Genomic DNA, 22279 nt, shown 5'->3' with positions numbered 1-22279 from the left:
TCTACTTTTGGCATACACACATCCTGTGAACGTGGCCGCTGGCAGTGGGAAGAAAAGCCCCAGTGATGCTGACAATCACTGTTTTAAACAGTGATACATATTCCAGTTGGAGGTAGTAGGCACGCTAGAAGGATGGGCATAGGGATTTGTTATGGAAACCCTCGACTGTTTTGTTTTAATTGTTCAAATTTTAAGAAGGGATTCCGAGCCACGTGCATCGCCCATGGTTTTATTAGTGCATCCATTTGTTTACGTATTCAGCGCCTGCTACATGTGGGACGCTGTTCCGGGTGCTGGGAATGTGGCGAAGAGGAAGACCTCTCTGAGGAGTGACCCGTCTGCTACGCTCTGACAGACAGGGGGCTGTTTTGCTAGCGTGCCAGTGCAGCGGGACATGGTGACGTGTTTTGGTCCATAGCCATCCAGTGACCACATCAGGATAACTACCAGATACTGTGGGCGGGCAGGAACATGAAATGTGGTCCCTGCTCAAGAAGGAGCTCAGGTCTCTGGGACGGAAGGTCTGGGGCTGAATCCCGATGCTGCCCCCAAGCCAGGTGTGAGACCGTGGGGGCAATCTTTCACATCTCTAACCGGGAGCAAGTAGAATCCCTCACAGGTGGGGCTGCAAGGATCCAACCGGACAAGATGATACAAGGCAAGCACCCTGCACTTGCCTGGCACCGTGCGGGGGTGATGTGCATGCCTGACTCAGAACTGGCTGAAAAAACTTGAGACGTCGTTTTGGGGACGAAACCCCTCTACAAAAGAGCTGGCACTGGCGAGCCTTGCTGAGCTGCGCAGCGCTGACTGTGTGCCAGAGGCGTTAGAAACTTCTGGAGTGGGTGAACCTGCAAGAAAGACAGGATCTTTAGCTGAAGGGAGATAGTTTTTTACTGATGGAAAGAAATTGAAAGTGAAGGTGGTAAAAACACAAAACAAACAAACAAAAAGAACAGTGTGAGGACAGAAGCTTCTTTTGGCCGGGTGCCTGCAAAAATGTTCCCTTCTTCTTGGTGGCCTGAGAGCATTGTGTTCATGTGAGTAATGTGAACCTGAGCTTAAGGTATGTGTTTGAAGAGCTTGTCAGTGCTCAGAGTTGACTATAGTTTAATGAGTGACAGGACTGAGAAGTCAGAGAACTACCCCTGAGTTTTGGAGGCGATTTAGTTCTTAGACATTTTGGCTTCAGTGAAGGTGGGTTTAGGTGAGTATCAGAGCATATGTCAGGGACGGCAAATGGATTTATATTGTGTCTACACTGATCGATGTGCAGTGACTGCACAGGTGTGGTGTTGAGGAGGCTTCTGAAGTTAGATTTGGACATAAAAATGCAGTGAAGACCCTACGTTGATACGTTTTAGGCTCAGGCTCCATATGGAAACTATAGCACAAACGTCATGGATCTGTTGTGTCTGGTTAAGAACTTTTCTGTGGACCTGGCAACATAAAGACATTCATTTACTCAGTCAACAACTATTTATCAGATTTCCACTCTGGACACAGCTCTGTATTTTAGATTCTCAGCCCTCTGGTTTCTTAATTAGTTAATAAATTATTTCAGGATGCTGGTGCTTAATGCTGTTTGGTTAACCAATGGGGTTTTTAGCCTCTGCCTCAGAAGTATTTAAAAACATTTTATGATCAAAGTCAGATTTCTTGTGGCCATAAATGCCACATGAAATTTTTTTCACCCATTTAGCATACAAACTATAATTTAATTTTCCCAAGCACCTTATGAAGTCATCATTAATAATCTGACTTTAGAGATAGGAAAACTCTCAGAGAAGTTAAGCCAGAGCTGGAATTTGATCTGAGTGCAGCATTAGACATGTTTCCGGCCCGTGTACCTGGGTGTTCTTTCCATTACTGGTCTTCAGAATTGCAAACTTTTGTGTCTTAGCTCTGCATTGGTGGGAGAACTTTTAGAAATCATTTCAGGGTCAAGAGGTGAAGGCCGAATAACATTTCTGAAACATTTTTTGGACATGAATTCTAATTTCTTTTTTTAGAGACCTTGTGGCATACGAAATATCAATCACTGAAATTTAAAGGTAAAGTGGGGAATATAAAAGAGGAGTGGGATCAAAACTGACAGAAGTGGAGCAGAGACTGACGTGGTAGGAGACCATCCATGGGGACAGGAGAGGGACACACTTCAAAGACGGGGTGAGGATCCCAGGGAGGCCAGCTTGGTGCCTGCACTCCAGTCTGAGCATAGTCAGGGTCCTTAGTCCCCGGCCCCGTGACCCCCTGATCCTCAAACTCCTGGTTGATTCTCCAAGGTCTCCAACCCTAGTATAAAAGGAACTTTCCTGCTGGCTTTTCTTTTCTCTTTGCCACCCTCCTTTTTGTGCAAGGTTTTGGACAAGTTTTGGGAGAAGCTACACCACTTAGTATTACAAATTTAACTTTTTCCCCCCCAAGTAGGAAAGTTTTGGTCATCATGCTCATTTAGAGACATTCAAACCATACTGAACTGTGTAAAGTAGACAGCAGCTCTGCTGTCATTTTCAAGCCTCAGAGTTTATCTTTGAAATTGTTTTCCCAGGGAATTCTGAAGGCCTGACTGTATGTGAGACATTTCCTTTGAAATCTTAAAAGTTTGGTCAGTTTCCTTTTTTTTTTTTTTTCCCCTACAGAATGGATGGATGGATAGATAGGAGGAAAGAAATAGGAAGAAAATAAAGCTTAGTTTAGGTAACGCTGCCTCTTTCTGTCATGTTTGGGAATACGTTGAAAAATCAGTACACATTTTGCTGGTGTTGGATAGTCCACACTGATTTTTCACGTTTATGGAGTTGAGGGTCTAAGGCGGATATTCCAGCACAAAATTCATGCCTTCCCACTAGTCCTACAAGCAAGTCCTTTAGGAGTGAACGTCTTGTCCACTCTTCAGAGGTGTCGTATGTATCATCATTCCCTCTGAACGAGACAGTCACCACACCCCACACAGGGGAAATTATTTTTTGGTTTGTGGCTCACTTCTTATTTCCTGGAATCAAGCTCAGGACTACACCAAGCCTCATCAGCTCCCCATCCCTGCTTTAGATGCTCTCTTAAATGACTTGTGTGATCAAATAGAATTATTCATTCCAAGCAAACGTCCATACACAGAGTCCCTGCCCCATGCTAGGTGGGCCTGGCCAGTGGGGACTGCTGTCCCCAGTAAGAAGGACAAAGCATCGTGGGAAGGTTTCTCATTGTCTGGCTGCGTGTCATGCATTCCCTGGTGGCGCAGTGGTTGAGAGTCCGCCTGCCGATGCAGGGGACACGTGTTCGTGCCCCGGTCCGCGAAGATCCCACATGCCGCGGGAGCCATGAGGGCCTCTGGAATGGCTGGTGAATACGCTTTCAGAGCTGGAGGTGCCGCTGGGAATTAGAGTGGTGAAGTGGGAGGTGTGGCCTGGCATTGTGACTAATCTCCAGACTCAGCTGATAACATGTGATGGCCCAGAGAGGAAATGTTTCTATCTGGCATATGTTCATAGTTCTTACAAGTGCTAAGCTCTTTGTCCTCATGCACAAACACACTCATTGATCTCGCTAACTAAAGCAATTATCATCATTTAGCAGTCTTTCCCAAAAGCATTATTTCCACTCCAAAACACCTCTTTTATTTGCCAAGTGCCACAATGTTACATCCTGGCAATTGGTCAGCATTTACTGCCAAATTATGTAAGACCTCGGTTGGGCTTAGTCCCCGATTGAACAAGTGTGCCCGTGGAGTGCATTAGGATGGTGCCGTGGCCTGGTGGCTGGAGACAGAGAACAGCTGTCCTTAAATCCATTCATTAGTTCAGTGTTTACACTGTGATTGGGAAGGAAACCCACATTTGCTTATGACACCAGTGCTCAGCTGAGAAATGTCATTCTGTGAAAATACTGGATTGAGGTTTGTTGTCAAGGAAATGTAAACTGTGGACATTTCATGAAATTCACATATGTGGATTAATTTGCAAACAGGGAGCTAAGAATGTAATAAACCAAGGTGGCCTTACTGAATGATTGAAATGTAATTAGTGTTGACTGTAGTAGCAGCAACTAATGAAAAGGACTATAAAACCCTAGAGAAGAATTTTATTAATAAATATTAGGAGAAATATTTTCATAGAAAAGTCAGCGTCAGTGTAAGAGATTATGGGTGAGTAAAATGACCTCATTTACTAAATATCATTTTAAAAAAAAGCATCACAGTGAATAAATTTGTACAGACGCTCTTCTGTTAAAAATGATATCTGTGGGCTTCCCTGGTGGCGCAGTGGTTGAGAGTCCGCCTGCCGATGCAGGGGAGATGGGTTCGTGCCGCAGTCCGGGAAGATCCCACATGCCGCGGAGCGGCTGGGCCCGTGAGCCATGGCCGCTGAGCCTGTGCGTCCGGAGCCTGTGCTCCCCAACGGGAGAGGCCACAACAGTGAGAGGTCCGCGTACTGCAAAAAAAAAAAGGTATTTGTTATAAATTTTAATGCGTACGGACTCTGCTGGAGATGCAGAATAAAACATGCCAGTGCTGCTTGCAAACGAGGGCTCAAGAGACACCCGGACGTTGTGGTCTTGAAGGCCTTTATATGTTGTTTCGTCTAAGGCACGTTTGCTGTTCTTGTTCTAGGATTGAAGTGTTTTATAAATATTATTAGTCTCGTCCAACTAGAGAAACTAGGTATCTCCTTTTCAAAAATCCCACTCAGAAGACAGTAAAGGAATAAAAATTAAATCTCCAAAGACAAAGAACGGCAGTGGAGACTTAGCGGAGGAGAGCGCTGAAGCAGATATAGTGGTAATTAGTGGGGTGAGAGATGCTTCAACCTGAGGTGCTTGCAGTATACAAGTGAGGTGATTTTCCTGCAGAGCTGCTGAGCAGCTCAGAAGTGGGAAGGCATCAGTTACCATGAAAGTCAGGGTGAGGGGCCAACTTCTAGGGAATTATTTAGGTGCCTTGAGAACTGGAGCAGTTAGACCTCCAGCGTCTCCTCTGTGCCCTGGATATCTGGACACCTACCTACCCCTGCCCCCTCCCCACCCCAGCAGCAGACTGGGGTTTTCTTCTCTGGGGAATCGGAACTGGAATGATGTTGGAAGCAGGTGTGGGTGACTGAAAACATGGACTGAATTTGCGTTGCGACCTCCCTTCTCCTCCCCTGCCCTGTCCCGTAGACCAGCAGCCAGCCCCACAGCAGCCTCAGTAGTGGATTGGAGGATTCTTTTCTTGGGAAATCAAACAGCTCTAGAGAAGAATGCTCCCAGACACTGAAATGTGCGGGTCCCTCAGTGGAAAGCTTGGCACTCTTCGCCCCACATAACTTGAAGCTTACCAGCTAATAACTCCTTTCCATAGATACAGAGCCTCCAATCTGCTTTTACTACTTCCCTCTTAAATAGGATCAGGCAGCCAAAGATCCAAGTCATATTAGGAAGGTTTTCAACATGAAAGACAGGGACCCAAACAAACCAGAAAAGAGAAACCTTGCGGAAGATGGAGATGTTGCGGACAGCAGAGAAATTGCATTTTTCTGAAAAAAAGTTATAGTATAATATCCTCAGATAGAGAAGCTGTTTTCACGTCCAAAATAGAACTTAAAAAGAAAAACAATTAGAGAAGAATAAAGGAGAAGTGGAAATTAAAAATTAAATACATCCTCAAATTTTTAAAACTCAAGTATCTCTCAAAAATTAGAACAAAAACAATGGAGTTGAAGAGTAGATGAGAAGAGAAATATGAAAAATTGAAATTCAGTCTAGAAGATTCAACATTACTAATATGTTAGATGCAAACACCAAGAACAAAATAAAATGGTTTTCTAAACATTATCACAGAAGTAATACAAGGACATTTCATAGAACTAAAGGGAATTTCCAAATTGAAGGAATATATTAAGTGCTCATGTTTTATAAAGGTGGCCAATTTAATAAAATCCTCACTGGGAAATGTCATTGTGAAATTTCAGAACACCAAGGACAAGGAAAAGGTCCTAAAAACTTTCAGAGAAAAATAAACAGGGCGTACACAGAGGACAGGATGTCATAATAGCACCAGAATTCTTAATAGCATCCCTGGAAGTTAGAAGATAACAGAGTAATACTTTAAATTCTGAGGGAAAGTTACTTCTAACCTGGATGCTAAATACAGCTAGACTATCATTCAAAAGTAAGCGTAGAATGAAGACATTTTTCAAAATACAAGGACTCAAAATTTTTCTCCCTCGGACCTTTTCTTTAAAAGTTATTGGACCCATGTTCCCTCAGATCAATTGGGTATATTAAGAAAGAGGAAGACACCAAACTTGGGGAAACAATATAGCACAAAGGGAAGAGAGCAACCAGACCCTAATATAGGGCTGGAGGGTGGAAGTTTGCAAGGGAGGTCACCATGGGAAAAGACCACCGGATTACCTGATATTTTGATCATCTGGAAATTAATACTGGTAAGCGTCTAACAGATGTCATATAGCTGATGAAGAGATTTAAGGGTAGGTATATAGAAAGCAAGACAAGCTAAAAATAGCAGTTACTGCCTCTAGAAAAGTTAAAGTTACGGAAGAGAGGAAAGATGGCCAGAGTCTACAGTCTAGCACTTCAGTGAACAGTATTTATATATTCACAATAATGTAAACACAGCTGGCTCTTGATTTTATTCTTGGGAAGCTAGCAGAATGAGAAATTCATATGTATGTGTGTGTCATGTACCACAGGTAAAAATGATAAATTGCAGCTCGGCATATCACTCAGCAGCATGGAGGTAAGTACTACAAGAAACAGCTGCAATTTGCAGTTGGTTTCCTCTGAGGCATGTGATCAGGATTGGGGATGGGAAGCTGGAGAGTACAGGTTTTCATCTTATCTTGTTTTATTCTGATTAAAAGTTAAATTATTTTAAAATGTTAGTATAATGCTGATGCAAGTGAAAGTAGACATGATGAAATCAGTCACTGGAATCCGTGAGATGATGAATATTGCAGATGACTATCTCTCCGAGTTGTTCCTATCTGTAAAATGGGAGGTGATGATGTCTAACATGATTTACATTTAAAAGAATAGTCACCAAGCAAACTGATAGCACCAAGCTAGTAGTAGGAGATGAATGTATCCAGGAAGGCCCAAGACAAATTAGACAAAATAAGTGAGAATGTGCTATAACTGAACTAAATAATCGGTAAGGGCATATTAATGGATGTATTTTGAATGCCATCCCTTAAAGCAGAAACTACATCCAGCACCCATTAAACATGGACAAAAATTATCTGTATATTTGCCCACAACAGAAACCTCAATACATTGAAAAAGAAAGAAATAACAGTGACTTCATTTCTTTCTTTCTCTCTCTTTTTTTTGGGCCGCACCACGCAGCTTGCGGGATCTTAGTTCCCTGACCAGGGATTGAACCCATGCCCTCAGCAGTGAAAGTGCAGAGTCCTAACCACTGGACCGCCAGGGAATTCCTGTGACTTCATTTTCTGAGCATAATACAATGCAAATAGAAATTAACAACATACAGAAATAAAGACCCTCCAAGCCAAAACAGCATAGCAAACATACCGGATATGCAAAAACTTTCTCAAAAACAACTCTTGAGTCAAAGAAATCAAAACCACAAATTGAAACTATCTAGAAAATAATAATAGAAACATTTCTGTGGTGGAAACTACTGGCTGCCTTCCCAATGTCCATTCTCTTCTCTCTTTTTACCAACAGAACATTGATTTTGAGTGTCAATGACCAGCTCAAAAAAACCCATTATTTCCCAACCCTTTCTTGTAGGTGGGGGCGGCCATAAGATTAAGTTCTCACCAATAAGATGCAAGGGATTATTGGTGGGTGGGGCTTCCAAGAAATCTCCTTAAAAAGAAGGTTGCCCCATCTGGTATATGTGATGCTGGATCAGCTATCTTGTAATCATAAGGTGTCTATTACATGCTAAAAGTAGATGAGTAGAAAGATAAAAGAGGTGTTCCTCAAAAATATCCTGGCTTCCATTCCAGCTCTGGACTTCCTATCTCTGGGGGAAAAATACCCTAACTCTTAAATTGCTATTTTGGGTCTGTATGTTAGGAACTAACGCAATTCCTAACTGACAGTCACATATCACAATTTATGGACTGTAATAAAAGAATGAAAATAAACAAATGAAGCATGCAAGAAATTGGAAACATGACATGGATGGACCTACAGACTGTCATACCAAGTGAAGTAAGTCAGAAAGAGAAAAACAAATATAGTATATTAACACATATATGTGGAATCTAGAAAAAGGTATGGATGAACCGGTTTGCAAGGCAGAAATAGAGACACAGATGTAGAAAAAAACGTATGGACACCAAGGGGGAAAGTGTGTGTAGGGGGTGGTGGGATGAACTGGGAGATTGGGATTGACATATATACACTAATATGTATAAAATAGATAACTAATAAGAAACTGCCGTATAAAAAATTTTTTTTAAATTCAAAAAAAAAGAAATTGGAAACAGAATAAAGGGAAGCAGAAGGAAATAATAATGATCAAACTAGACCTCGGTAAATTAGAAAATTTTAAAAGATAAATCTAAGAGCTAGTTCTTTAGGGGAACAACAATTTAAAAACATATGTGGACATATTTTACCTGCATAACCAAGAAATAGGTGAAGAAAGCACAGATAAAACTAGATAATGAGAAATAGAAATAGAGGAGATGAAATGATGTGTACGTTGCAAAATTCTGTGCAAATAAATCTGAAAATGTGGATCAAATAGATGATTTTCTTGGAAAATATGCTACCAGATTGACTCCAGAATAGAAGGGAAACTCAAGAAGTCTGCTAAGAGTGAAAGAAATGAGACAGCTGTTTTCTGTGACCAGTTGTTTCTGTTCTTCCTGCATCTCTGTGGCTATTGGAGCTTTTCACAGTGACAGAAGTGAATTTCTGCTGAGAGAACCTCGGAGTGTGGGGTGGCCTGGACAGCCTGCTTGGTGATATGTATGCAATCTCTGACAGGGTGGCCACACACCAGAACGGGTGAAGGCAGTGATTCTTGGTATTAGGACCCATCACAAAATAAACAGCCCCGAGCCTTCAGGTTTTTCATAAAATTTTTCAGGTCCTTATGTGACTTGAACTGTTTTTTTTTTTAATGATTTTTTTTCAATTTTTAAAAAAATTTATTTATTTTTGTCTGTGTTGAGTCTTAGTTGCAGCGCGGCTTTCTCTAGTTGCGATGAGCGTGGGCTCCTGTTCATTGCGGTGCACGTGCTTCTCACTGCGGTGGCTTCTTTTGTTGCGGAGCACGGGCTCTAGGCGTGCGGGCTTCAGTAGTTGTGGCGGGTGGGCTCAGTAGTTGTGGCTCGCGGGCTCTAGAGCACAGACTCAGTAGTTGTGGTGCCCGGTCTTAGTTACTCCACGGCATGTGGGATCTTCCCTGACCAGGGATCGAACCCGTGTCCCCTGCCTTGGCAGGTGGATTCTTAACCACTGCGCCACCAGGGAAGTCCCAACTTGAAATTTTTGGTTAAAAAAAAAATTGAAAACTATTTTTAATCACTTACTCTCATTGTCAGTCTCACAAACAACTGCTTCCTTAAAGTAAAAATGTTTTAAACACCGTAGCCAAATAAATAATGATAAAGATTTCAAAGCAGTGTTGTGCATAAAGAAGCTTGAAAGGGTTTTGACAAGAAAATTAAGAGTTTAGAAACAAAGAAAAATGGTGAGCATCAGAACGCCTTAGCTCTTAATTAGTTTCTTGGAAAAGTACCTTGTTCTCAAATGCTGGTATACTGGAACATCCTATTGGTTAAAAATAAATAGCATAAAGTGTGAGGAAATGAGCTAAGGAGAAAACATGGCAACCAGCACAGCCCGTCAGCTAGAAACAGAATAATTAAGCTCTACCAAAGGCATCAGGTCATTTGGCCAGCCATCTACCCTAAGGCCAGGGTTCAAGCTCAGTGTTGACAAGCACCACGGTCACGTGGGCCCACAGGCATCCAGAAAGGCCTGTTTGGACGAGCATTTGGTTCTGAAGTGTCCTTGCTCTTTAAAGTGTTTGGTTTTCCCTGAACTTTGAAGTCTTCGCTCATAATCTTCATTTAAACAGATACAATTTTAACTTAATGTCCTCTTTTTACCCCAGTTTTCCCTGGTAGTGAACAACAGTGAGCCATGGAGCTGTATTTCGGTGAATATCAACACGTGCAGCAGGAATACGGTGTGCATCTGAGACTCGCAAGTGATGAAACCAAAAAATCAAGGAATTCCCAGCCCGCTAAGGCAGGCTCCTACGGTGTCAGTATTCGGGTCCAGGGGATCGATGGCCACCCCTACATAGTCCTCAATAACACAGAGCGGTGTCTGGCAGGCACGTCTTTTTCTGAAAATGGGCCATCATTTCTGTCTCCAGTGACAAGTAACCTGCCTCTCCATTCCAGCAATGGATCTGTGCTTGAGGAGAACAGTGCAGAAGAACTGCAGCTGCCCGAAAACCCATATGCCCCACCTGGCCCGGTAAGAAACCTGAAACAGCCCTCTCTCTTTGAGGGCAAGAATGGCGTTCTAGATCACACAGGGGAAGCGATGAAGCCGTCCCCCGTGCTGAACTTCCAGAGGCATCCAGAGCTTTTACAGCCCTATGATCCCGAAAAGAACGAGTTGAACTTACAAAATCACCAGCCTCCTGCGAGTAATTGGGTAAAAGCTTTCGCAGAAGAAGGGGCCAACAATAAGAAGGCTTGGACTTGCTCGTCCAAACCTAGCCATTCCCAGCCGCCCAGAACCCCCTCGGAAGACCCGGCCAGATCCAGTGTGACGGCCATTCGACTGTGCAGCTCCGTGGTCATCGATGACCCCAAGAAGCAGACCTCGGTGTGCGTGAATGTTCAGAGCTGCAGCAAGGAGGGGCTGGCGGAGGAGGCCCTTGCCCCTAGCGGGAGGCCCCTACCCACCCACAGCGCGCACACGCACCCGGAAGCCAAGAAAACCAGGCCCGACGTGCTTCCGTTCCGGCGCCAGGACTCAGCCGGGCCCGTGCTGGACGGAGCCCGGTCCCGGAGGTCATCCTCATCGTCCACAACTCCCACTTCGGCCAACTCTTTGTACAGATTTTTACTCGATGACCAAGAATGTGCCATCCATGCCGACAATGTCAATCGTCATGAGAACAGAAGGTATATCCCCTTCTTGCCCGGAACTGGACGGGATATTGATACGGGGTCGATTCCTGGCGTGGATCAGTTAATTGAAAAATTTGACCAAAAACCTGGGCTGCAGAGAAGAGGCAGGTCTGGGAAGCGAAACAGGATCAACCCAGAAGACAGGAAAAGGTCCCGAAGCGTGGATAGTGCATTTCCTTTCGGTCTCCAAGGGAACTCGGAGTACCTGACCGAATTCAGCAGAAACCTGGGCAAGTCCAGCGAACACCTGCTGCGGCCGTCGCAGGTGTGCCCGCAGAGGGCACAGGCGCAGGAGCACGGGGGGAGGCAGGGCGGAGGGCGCGCCTTCGCCAGGCTGCAGGGAGCCCAGCCCAGGCCGCCCCCGCAGAACAAAGATGGGAAAGTTCCAGAAAACAAAGGGGGTCAGGAAAGTCCGACTGGGCGCACATCCTCCCTCCCGGCACAGACTAAGAAGGGGGAGGAAATCAAAACAGCCACCGCTACGCTGATGTTACAGAATCGGGCGCTAGCAACTTCCCCGGACTCAGGTACCAAGAGGATTTCTGTGAAGACATTTACTTCCACCTCAAATACTCAGGTAATACTGGTGGGAGTCTTTTTGTTCCTTCTCAGTGGTCTATCAATACATCCTGGCTGGAGGAATACATATCTTCCATCCTGAGTCAGTAATTGCACCATCTTGAATCAGTAATATTTTTTTAGAGTTTTCCCCCTAGCAGTAGGTTATGACCTGCTGCTAATCGCTTGGTTTTCTAAGTAAATTGAAGTACCACTAGATTCCTGTTGTGTTCTTGTTTGTAAAGTAACTTGTCAAACACTATAGAGAGGCTCGATTTTTCTTTTCGTGTATGTGTAAAATCCGAAAGTATATGCAGAATTTGTTTCCAAAACAAGAGGCTCCGTACTTAGGTTTATTTAGAGGTATTAATTTTCCTCATGACATTGAGTGACTGGATTAATTTCTGTCCTGAGAAATTAGGTTAATCCTAATTTAGGTTTATCCTGAAGTGATGGAATTTATTTATGTGGTCCAGTTAGTGTTTTGGTGGTAACAGTAACAGTAAAAAAATAATGATAATGATAAAAATGATACTAAGGTTGGTAAGTGCCAGGCACTCTTTGTTATGTATCATAGGATCGCACCAACCCTATGAAGGTAGGTACTATTAACTTCTATTTACAGGCGAGAAAATTGAGGTGAGAAAAAGTTAAGTAACTTGCCCAAGCTACTAAGTGGTGGAACCAGTTGTAATGAGCATCCTTACCCGAGGAATCCTTTCTGGGAAGCAGGAATGTGTTTGGAAGCTTCTGCTGTGGGGTTTTGCCTTCTTCTTGGAAGCAGCATCCTGTGATCTAATAACAAACATTGTGTTCCAGGCCACACCGGATCTGTTAAAAGGCCAGCAAGAACTCACTCAGCAAACCAATGAGGAGACGGCCAAGCAGATACTTTACAATTACCTCAAAGAAGGGTTAGTGATTTTCCTTCAAGGAACAAAGTATTGTCCTTCCTGGTGGGCGTCTTAATTTTCTTTTCTGAGACCTTGTGTTTTACCCTCCCTTCCTGCCCTGTGTGAGCCATTTCGGGGTGCAGACTCCATGGCTGGAGTTGTCATAACAGCATTTAAGTCTTGGGTGGAGGAGGGTGAAGAGCAGGGGAAGGAAGTGTGGGGAAGAACATCCTACTTTAAAAGTTAAAAATGAATATGTTTTAAAAATGATTGTTTACTGTTTCAGAAACAAATTCAAAGATAGGAGGAGTGTCTACTATTCAGTTTTAAACTGAGTGTTGTCGCCTTGAGTTTGTATGCACACATGGGTAATCAGTCGTCCCTTATTAGAAGTTACAAATGAAAACACCTCCTCCCCTCCCCAGAGTTGACGTTGGCCAGGAGCCCCTGCTTCCATTATTTTTAAAGCATGTATGAGTCATTTAAAAGCAGTGCTTTCCACTTACTTATCTGGGGGGATGAGTTTGAATAATCTGGTTTTCAGTCCTTACTTAGATACCAACTGAGCTGGAATTCTAGGCCAGGAATTTGAAGTTTCTGTTTCAGTTCTCTCATCAGATATGATTAAAAAGAAGAAAAGCTTTATAGTCTACATGACTGAAAGTCACTTGGCAAATACTCATTGGTATCAGAACACTTCACAGTTTTATATTGTGCCTTACAATTTTCTGTCAGTAATATAGAGCTGACAGAATCATTCAAAATATAAGATAGGGGGCTCTTCTGAAAAAAGAAAAAGTAAAGAGATTCTTCTAGCTAAGAACTTTTATTAGTGTCTTTCTGTGAAGGGTTTTACCATGAGAAGATTAAGGTAGGAGAACTAACATTTAAAGTTCTTTCTCTACAGTCTTTTATTTTTTTGGCCCATGATTTATTGAGAGACTGGTGGGACAGACTTTAGTGGGAGGCACCTTTTTAAGGAAACTTACTTAAAAATTTTTTTCCCTGCGCTTCCTGGTGGCGCCAGTGGTTAAGAATCCTCCTGCCAATGCAGGGGACACGGGTTCGAGTCCTGGTCCGGGAAGATCCCACATGCTGCGGAGCAACTAAGCCCGTGCCCCACAACTACTGAGCCTGCGCTCTAGAGCCCGTGAGCCACAACTACTGAGCCCATGTGCCATAACTACTGAAGCCTGTGCGCCTAAGAGCTCGTGTTTCGCAACAAGAGAAGCCACCGCAATGAGAAGCCGGCGCTCCAAAACGAAGAGGAGCCCCCGCTCACTGCAGCTAGAGAAAGCCCGTGCGCAGCAACAAAGATCCAACGCAGCCAAAAATAAATAAATAAATAAAATAAATTTTAAAAAAAAGAAAGAAAATAAGGGGAGAGATCCCCCTCCGTTTAAAAAATTTTTTTTTCCCTAAGTGCCAGGTATGTGTGATGGAAGGTAGTCCTTAATAGAACTTGATCTGACCATTACCTATGAAAGTCTAGACAAAGGGCAGCTGTGTTAACAACCTTGGCTTGGGGGATTATTTTTTTAAACAAAGGCTAAAACAAGTTAAGATCACAGTGGATCATTCCTAGCGTGACACACATACAGGAGAGATTCCTTGTTGGAGTGAATATATGTCATTTGAATCAGGCAAGCAACAAATGACTAAATTTTTATTGGATGTTATCTCCAAGCTTATGTAGAATGTGCTTGTGTCTCTTTCACATGTTTGGAAATGGGAACCCCTCTCCCAAATCGGGTGGTAACATTGAACAATTTGGAGAAAAATACACCATCTATCCTGCTCCCCTCACACTGGTTGTGTCTGCAGCCTTAATTAATTCACGCCTCTTGTGATTTATCTTCTTAAAGGGCTTGCTGTTTGTGTGTCGTGGCACATAAAAGAGTCTGAGGCCAACGGTTGTGCCCTCATTGTGTTTTTTTCCAGAAGCACCGATAATGATGATGCTACTAAGAGGAAGGTCAACCTGGTCTTTGAGAAGATCCAAACTTTGAAGTCTCGAGCAGCAGGGAGCACACAAGGAAATAGTCAAGTAAGGCGAAGCTTTGTATTTTGTAGCGGGCATTTCACATGGAACCTGGCAAACAAATGGCTTTCTTCAGTCTGTACCTTTGGTTACAGTTAGTGGGAAGTCTCCTGAGTAGTAAGCAGTACCGAAGGTGGAACAGCATGTTTTAAATATTGCTAATTTGCACCCTGCCTTTTTTCTAGAAAGTTTTTTGCGGTACGCGGGCCTCTCACTACTGTGGCCTCTCCCGTTGCGGAGCCCAGGTTCCGGACGCGCAGGCCCAGCGGCCACGGCTCACGGGCGCAGCCGCCCTGCGGCACGTGGGATCCCCCCGGACCGGGGCACGAACCTGCGTCCCCTGCATCGGCAGGCGGACTCTCAACTACTGCGCCACCAGGGAAACCCTTCTTTATTATTATTTTTTTTTAGAAAGTTTTTAAGAAATTTTATTTTTAAAAAATCTATAAAATATAACAGGATGAAACAATAGGTGGTAAAATTTAGAAAGGGCAAAGAAGAATAGGATGAATGAAATGAAGCATGGGATGGAGAACCCTAGTGCTATCGTAGGCAGGTTTGAAAAGTATGAACGGGCTTGGACCCAGGTTCTCAAACTTCAGAGAATAAGAAATAAGAGAATCAAACTAGAGAATACAGAAGAGAGACTGGTGGGCTGACTAGCACGGGCCGAAGGGAAAGGAAGGAGTAGAGTGGGGCTAAATTCTTTTTAAAAAAACTGCCTGTTGCATTTATTGTACTGAATTTTAGTTAGGACTTGGAGATTTTTTTTTAAAGGAGGACTCATCCCCTATTTGATGAACGTGTACTATATGGTAGACATACCTTGTGCCATGAAAGGAAGCAGCATTTAAGAGGGACGACTAAAATCTTGTCCCTCAATTCTATGCCACCTTGAATGCCGCATTTCTTGCTTGGGCATCTTTCCTTTTCCCTTCTGGGGGGAATTCTGCACTGGAAAGAAAGAAGATACCCAGAGGCAGGTAACAGAGAGTTGGTCTATTTATTCTTTTTTAACTTTGGAAACATATGAATAAAGGATATTTATAGGCATCAACTACCCTTTTTTCTCTACTGTTCCGTATTCCCCTTACACTCAGTTAACCCATGACTCCTGCTCTGGCATCAAATAAAAACATTTTTCAATTTATCCGTAGGAATAATATTTAAAATATATAAACATATTTTATTAGGTATCTTTATAGAGATGTATTTTATTATATATTATGTATTGATATTATAAATATATAAAATATTTTTATGTATGCACACACACATAGTTCCCACTGGGGAACCTTTAAATTATACACCTTGCTTATAGGCAGGTTTCAGGAACTCTACACAGTTTTTTAAATTGGGTTAGGATTTTTTTGCTAAATGTCTTCAATCCAAATCATCACCATTGCTGTTGCTTTGCATTAACCTGCATATTCTCCTGGAGAATGCATCCTTTGGTCTTGATGTTAAGATTGTCATTGTGGTTCCATACTAGGGTATCCAGCCTAAACTGGGGAAGTTGGGGTAGCCCTTCTGGAGTCGATAACACTAGTGATGTCTCAAAAGATCATAGAATTCTCCCAGAGAGGGGAAGCAGGGCGTTCTAGGTAGAGGGAACAGAACAAAAAACATAAAATATGAAGAGGCGTGTGCTTCCCGTGTTTAGGGGACTAGAGGTAATTTAGTGTAGCTGGAGAAGAGAGCTAGGATATGGGGACCACGCACCAGGTAGGCAGGACCTTGTAGATCACGTCAATTTTCATTTCAGGCCCAAGGTGATAGGCTTCCCCTGATAGACTTTAAACAGCAATGAGGAGTGTCGTATTTATAAAAATTCATTTCTTTGTAGTTTTTGGAGAGAGGTAAGATTAGAGGACGGGAGACCAGTTAAGCAGCTGCTTCTTCTTAATCAAGCCAGAGATAATGAGACGATGAACTTAGGTTCTTAGACTTGTGGCTGTGATCACAGTGCCGTGACTGCTTAATTGCCCACATTTTTCCACTCCCCTTCTCTCTCACTTTATGAATCTGATTATCTGCTGGTAAAGGTTTTGGAGTTTTATATTTTGGTGTCAGTTAAATGATTTCGTGCAAGAGAACCCTCTCCCTTAATGGGCTAAGAGCACATTGGAAAGCCACGAAGCAGGCAGTTTTTGTTTGGGAAAGAACAATCTACAATTTCCCTCCTTGGGTTAGATTTACATTTCTAAGATAGATTGTTCTCATTTTGCCTAAGAAGATTGGAAGTGCTGTGTTTCTGTTGACTGTTGGTTTCTGGTCTGCTTCATAGGAGTAGATGAGGAAGTACCTCCTTCTAAGTTCATGCATTCATGAACTTGGAACCTGGATTCAGGTGCATGAGAGCCAAGACACTGCCTTTTCTGGTTTTGATTTCTGCTTTTACCTTTTCCCCTCCCTTTTAGTTGGAGTTTTCTAACCACTTTGCTGTAGGATTTTAGCCGAATCCTTTTGAGAGTGTCATCCTGTTGTTAATGTTCATGCAAGAAAAAAATAAAGCATCTTGAACACTTAACTTAGGATATTTTTGCAATTAATCGTAGGCTTCTAATTCTTCATCTGAAGTCAAAGATCTCTTGGAACAGAAAAACAAGTTGACCACAGAAGTGGCTGAACTTCAGAGACAGCTTCAACTAGAAGTCAAGGTATCTGATTTTTCTTGATGCTATTTTATTCTGTTCCGTCTTGATTGATAAAGAATATTTTAAGTACCTTGGGTTGCCCAAGTGAAGTGAAAAACAAAGTTTTTCCCCAAAAGAAACATTCTTCCCATCGCTGAGCAAATTCCTGTATATTTAGTTCCTGCTGCCCAAAGAACTTTTTTTTTAAGTAACCAAAGGACATAGAGAATGTTGGCTTTGACAGAGTAATAGAAATGCTGTTGGATTCAGACAGGCATATTGGAAACTAAATGTATATAAAACATCTGGACTAAGTAATAGAAAGAGCAGAATGTGATTTAGCTGTGTTTGTGTTTCTCTTTTAGAAGTATTACAATTCATTAAGTGTTTAGTGTTCTTTCTAGTTGCGAACTCCCATGCCTTTACATAGTTCCATCAAGTTGTTTAATAATCTAAGTGCAGAGACATGGAGTCCATCAGAGATTAGAAGGAGGCTTCCGTGGGATGACATTAATGTACGGTGGAGGTACTTTAACATCACATATTCTTATTAGAATCAGCAGAACATCAAAGAAGAGAGAGACAGAGTGAAAGCAAACTTAGAAGCACTCCAAAGTCAACATGAAAGCAAGGTAGAAGAGAATGCCGAGCTGCAGCGGCGGCTGGAGGGAAGTGAAGGGGAGCTCCGGAGACACCTGGAGGAGTAAGTTCTGGCCCAGAGCCTGTGCCCTTCCTGGTTTCCTGCACCAATGGAGCCAGACACTTTTTGTTTAAGTTAATCAATTAATTAATTTTTGGCTGGATTGGGTCTTCATTGCTGCACGCGGGCTTTCTCTAGTTGCGGCGAGCGGGGGCTACTCTTTGTTGCGGTGCGCGGGCTTCTCATTGCGGTGGCTTCTCTTGTTGTGGAGCATGGGCTCTAGGTGTGCGGGCTTCAGTAGTTGTGGCTCGCAGGCTCTAGAGCTCAGGTTCAGTAGTTATGGTGCATGGGCTTATTTGCTCCGAGGCGTGTGTGATCTTGTTGGACCAGGGCTCGAACCCGTGTCCCCTGCATTGGCAGGTGGATTCTTAACCACTGCGCCACCACGGAAGCCCAAGCCAGATCCTTTCTGTCCGTTTAATTCTGCCCAACCTTCCAGATCTTTATAGGGCTGCTGACCCTTCCTTTTCTCCCTCTTATTCTTATAAAATTATAGGGCTACTGACCCTTCCTTTTCTCCCTCTTATTCTTATAAAATTATAAAACTGGTGACGTGTAGACTGGTAAACAGAATGAATTTAATAATTTAAAAATTCTTTGTGTACCTCAAAGGATATTTGTAAAGTTTCAGCCCTTAGAGTAGATCTCAGAGCAGTCAAGTGAGAAGCAAGGAATGCCGAGAGGTGATATCTAAGGACAGATCTCAAAGAGCCTGGGTCCAGCCTCTAAAAAGCATGTGTCACATGACCTACACAGTCTCCCACGTTCTGAATTTTGTCCTGGATGGTGCTGACCAATTTTTTTTTTTTTTTTTGCGGTACGCGGGCCTCTCACTGCTACGGCCTCTCCCGCTGCGGAGCACAGGCTCCGGATGCGCAGGCTCAGCGGCCATGGCTCACGGGCCCAGCCGCTCCGCGGCACGCGGGATCCTCCCAGACCGGGGCACGAACCCACGTCCCCTGCATCGGCAGGCGGACTCCCAACCACTGCGCCACCAGGGAAGCCCAGTGCTGACCAATTTTGTGACCAGTGCTTATGTACTTCTTTTGGGTCTTCAGAGAAGGAAAGACAAGCCCAAGATGGCCCTGCCATCATGTTGTGTTAAAATCTGTGACAAGAGGATTTGAAACGAAGGTGTGAAAATGGATGGTGCCGTGAAGCCCACTGGCCATGACAGAAGCCTTGAGAGGTTAAGCAGGAGTGAAATCTAGAGGGAAATTCAAGAAAAACAGGACACTATATCATAAAAGCATTTGATTACCTTTGCCATTTTGATGGTGTAGTGTTTGCTTTTGAAACATTCTTAGAGGTTAATTTCAGAAAAGAGGTTGGTAAGAAAAAAATCAAAATTTAGAGTGCAGTAAAGACTTTACAAGATAAAAGGTAGAATAGTTGTGAGCTCCATTTAGAGCAGAGGTTGGCAAACTTTTTCTGTCAGATAGTAAATGCTTTAGGGTTTATGGGCCATATGGTCTTTGTTGGAACTGTTCAATTCTACCATTGTATTGTGCAAATGACCATAAACAATACATAAATGAATGAGCATGGCTGTGTTCCAGGAAAACTTTATTTACAAAAGCAGGCAGTGGGCCAGATTGGCTCATGGGCCATAATTTGCTAACTCTCCTGGTCTAGAGTACTGGGGATGGGGTGGAGTAGGCTGGTAGGGAGTGGGGTGGCTTTAATGAAAACATTTATCATAAAAGTTGTGCTCTTTTTCCTGATTCCTTATCTTCTATGTCCAAATTCTAGTACCCCGTGATCTCCTTCTGGGGAGGAAATGTCACTGTATAACCTTTCCCATTACATTGGTTTGAGTTCTCACTTGTCTTCTTGTTGGGCAAATTAGACTGTAGACATGAGTTCTTACCGGTGCCTTTCTGGTTTGTGATTTTCTGTTCAGTGCAGAACAGAAAATGGGAGGCTCCTTGGGGATTTAGGTGACTGCTTGATGAACTGAAGCTCTGAAAGCAGACTGGATGAAAATAAGCAGAGGCCAGGAGAAACTCTCTCATGGGCTTCCTTTCCTGCCAGGCTGTTCCAGGTGAAGATGGAACGAGAACAGCACCAGACTGAGATCAGGGATCTCCAGGACCAGCTCTCAGAAATGCATGATGAATTGGACAGTGCCAAACAATCCGAGGACAGGGAGAAGGGGGCTCTGATTGAGGTAAGCGGGGCTGGGGTCAGGTGACAAGAGAGGCCCCGTCTGCCCGGACAGTATGGGATGGGTGGGGGAACTGGGAGCCATGCTCTGTTGTGTGTTTGTTCTGCCTGTCCCTGTGTTCCCTTCTGTGAGAGCATCATATGCAATAGTTTGTCTTAGGAAAATTTTCAGCTGTACAGAAAAATAGAATAATGTGTTAACTGCCGTAGAGTCCCAGTCCAAATCCAACAGTTATCAACATGTTGCCCTATTTACTCCACTTTTTTCTTCTCTCCATCCATTCATTTTTCTTTTTTTTTCATTCATCTATCTATTCATCTTTTTTTTAAGTTAATTTTCATTGGAGTATCGTTGCTTTATATCTATTCATCTTTGCTGAACCATTTCAGAGTAATTTATAGATAAAACCACGTCTCACCCCTAAATTTTTCAGCATGCATTTGAATAATTAGGGAATTTTCTTATAACCACAATACTATTATCACATCTGCAAAGTTAATTCCTATGTTGTATTATATACAATATTTGGTCTGTATTCATCATTTGCCAGCTGTCCCTCAAGAGTATTTGCTAGTTGTTTTTCCCCCAAGCCAGAATCCAGTCAGGAATCCCACACTGCTTTCATTATTCTCTCTCTCAGAGTTCACTTTTCTTAGTATAGCTTCTGTTGTCCCTGCATCCCCTACTCCTTGCTCTTTTTCTCCCATCCCACTTCTGTTTGTTTTTTTTGTTTGTTTGTTTGTTTTTGCGGTACGCAGGCCTCTCACTGCGGTGGCCTCTCCCGTTGCGGAGCACAGGCTCCGAACGCGCAGGCTCAGCGGCCATGGCTCATGGGCCCAGCCGCTCCGCGGTATGTGGGATCCTCCCGGACCGGGGCACGAACCTGTGTCCCCTGCATTGGCAGGCGGACTCTCAACCATTGCGCCACCAGGGAAGCCCTCCCATCCCACTTGTGAAGAGCCCAGACAAATGCTCCACATTCTGGATTTTCTAATTGTTTCCTTATGGTGTCCATTAACTTGATCCACCCTCCCCTGTGTTTCTAGTAAATTTGAGTTTAGATCTAAACACCAATTAAATTTTGAGCAAAGATACTTTGTAAGTAATGCTATTATGAAAAAACATTTAAAAGACATTAGTATTATATTAATGCCCATACACCACTTATCACAGGTTAAGTTTTTATTTGTTTAAAGGCCCCATAAGACTGTAAGTTCCAAGAGGGCAGAGTTGGTGATGGTTGGCTTAGCACTATATCCTCAGCAGTTATTCCAGTGGCTAGGACATATAGCGCTCAGGAAATATTTGGTGGACAGCTGGATGGATGCATTTTGAATGAGTGAGTGAGTGAGTGAGTAAATGAATGAATCTACTTGCTCTATACACAGGCCGCCAATCTGGATTCTGCCCATATCAGTCTATCCCCTATTGATATTATCAATCTGTGAGTCAGTGAATAAGGTTGATTCCTTCTTCTGCTTCCATTTGTTAATTATTACGGTTTTTTTCAGAGACAATTATTATCTCTTCTCTGAATTAGATTACCATCCTGTTGAGGTGTTAGATACACATGTGTGAAATGATTAGAGAGTAAGAATAGGTTTTGAACGTCTACATTTTTTTCTGGGGAATGAATCTAATTGAGGATCAGAAGAAGAGCTGTGCTGTGTAGATATTTTGATATTTGCTATAGCTTTTTTTTCTTAACATCTTTATTGGAGTATAATTGCTTTACAATGTTGTGTTAGTTTCTGCTGTATAACAAAGTGAATCTTTGCTATAACTTTAGCATCACCTGTGTCTTTGGCTTAGTTTTGAAGTTTAGTTCAGTTTAGCTAGCTTATAAAAGCTTTGGTTTGTAGGAACAGCCCAACAAGTAAATGATACACAATTTAGAACAAAGCCAGAACAAACAAACACAAAACCCATGAGAAAATAAAGGTAACTTGTTAGTATTTAACTTTCACTCTCTACTGCTTTTCCCCTAAGGGCTTGGATCTCATCTTGGTCCTTTTCTTGGGGTTAAAAGCTGCTGTCTCGTAATTCCTTGTAGCTTCCTCTGTCTCAGCTGTCCATTGTTTTTTAAATTTTATTTAATTTTATTTATTTTATTTTTACATCTTTCTTGGGGTATAATTGCTTTACA

General features: G+C 42.9%; 1 protein-coding gene across 2 annotated transcripts in view; it reads left to right on the top strand.

Annotated features, from left to right (window-relative positions):
- CGNL1 (cingulin like 1) overlaps positions 1-22279 on the top strand; it is a 158180-nt gene that overhangs the window by 45857 nt on the left and 90044 nt on the right. For both annotated transcript variants that reach the window (XM_033437006.2, XM_004274664.3), the window contains exons 2-7: positions 10116-11715; positions 12516-12610; positions 14531-14636; positions 17189-17290; positions 17821-17969; positions 20001-20136. In XM_033437006.2, the coding sequence (XP_033292897.1) occupies positions 10132-11715; positions 12516-12610; positions 14531-14636; positions 17189-17290; positions 17821-17969; positions 20001-20136 (2172 nt within the window). In that variant the 5' untranslated portion in view covers positions 10116-10131. The remainder of the gene's footprint in view (positions 1-10115; positions 11716-12515; positions 12611-14530; positions 14637-17188; positions 17291-17820; positions 17970-20000; positions 20137-22279) is intronic.

Source organism: Orcinus orca, chromosome 2 (genome assembly GCF_937001465.1).
Source record: "Orcinus orca chromosome 2, mOrcOrc1.1, whole genome shotgun sequence".
NCBI lineage: Eukaryota > Metazoa > Chordata > Mammalia > Artiodactyla > Delphinidae > Orcinus > Orcinus orca.
The sequence above is the reverse complement of the archived record's forward strand: the minus strand, read 5'-3'. Positions and strand labels throughout refer to the sequence as shown.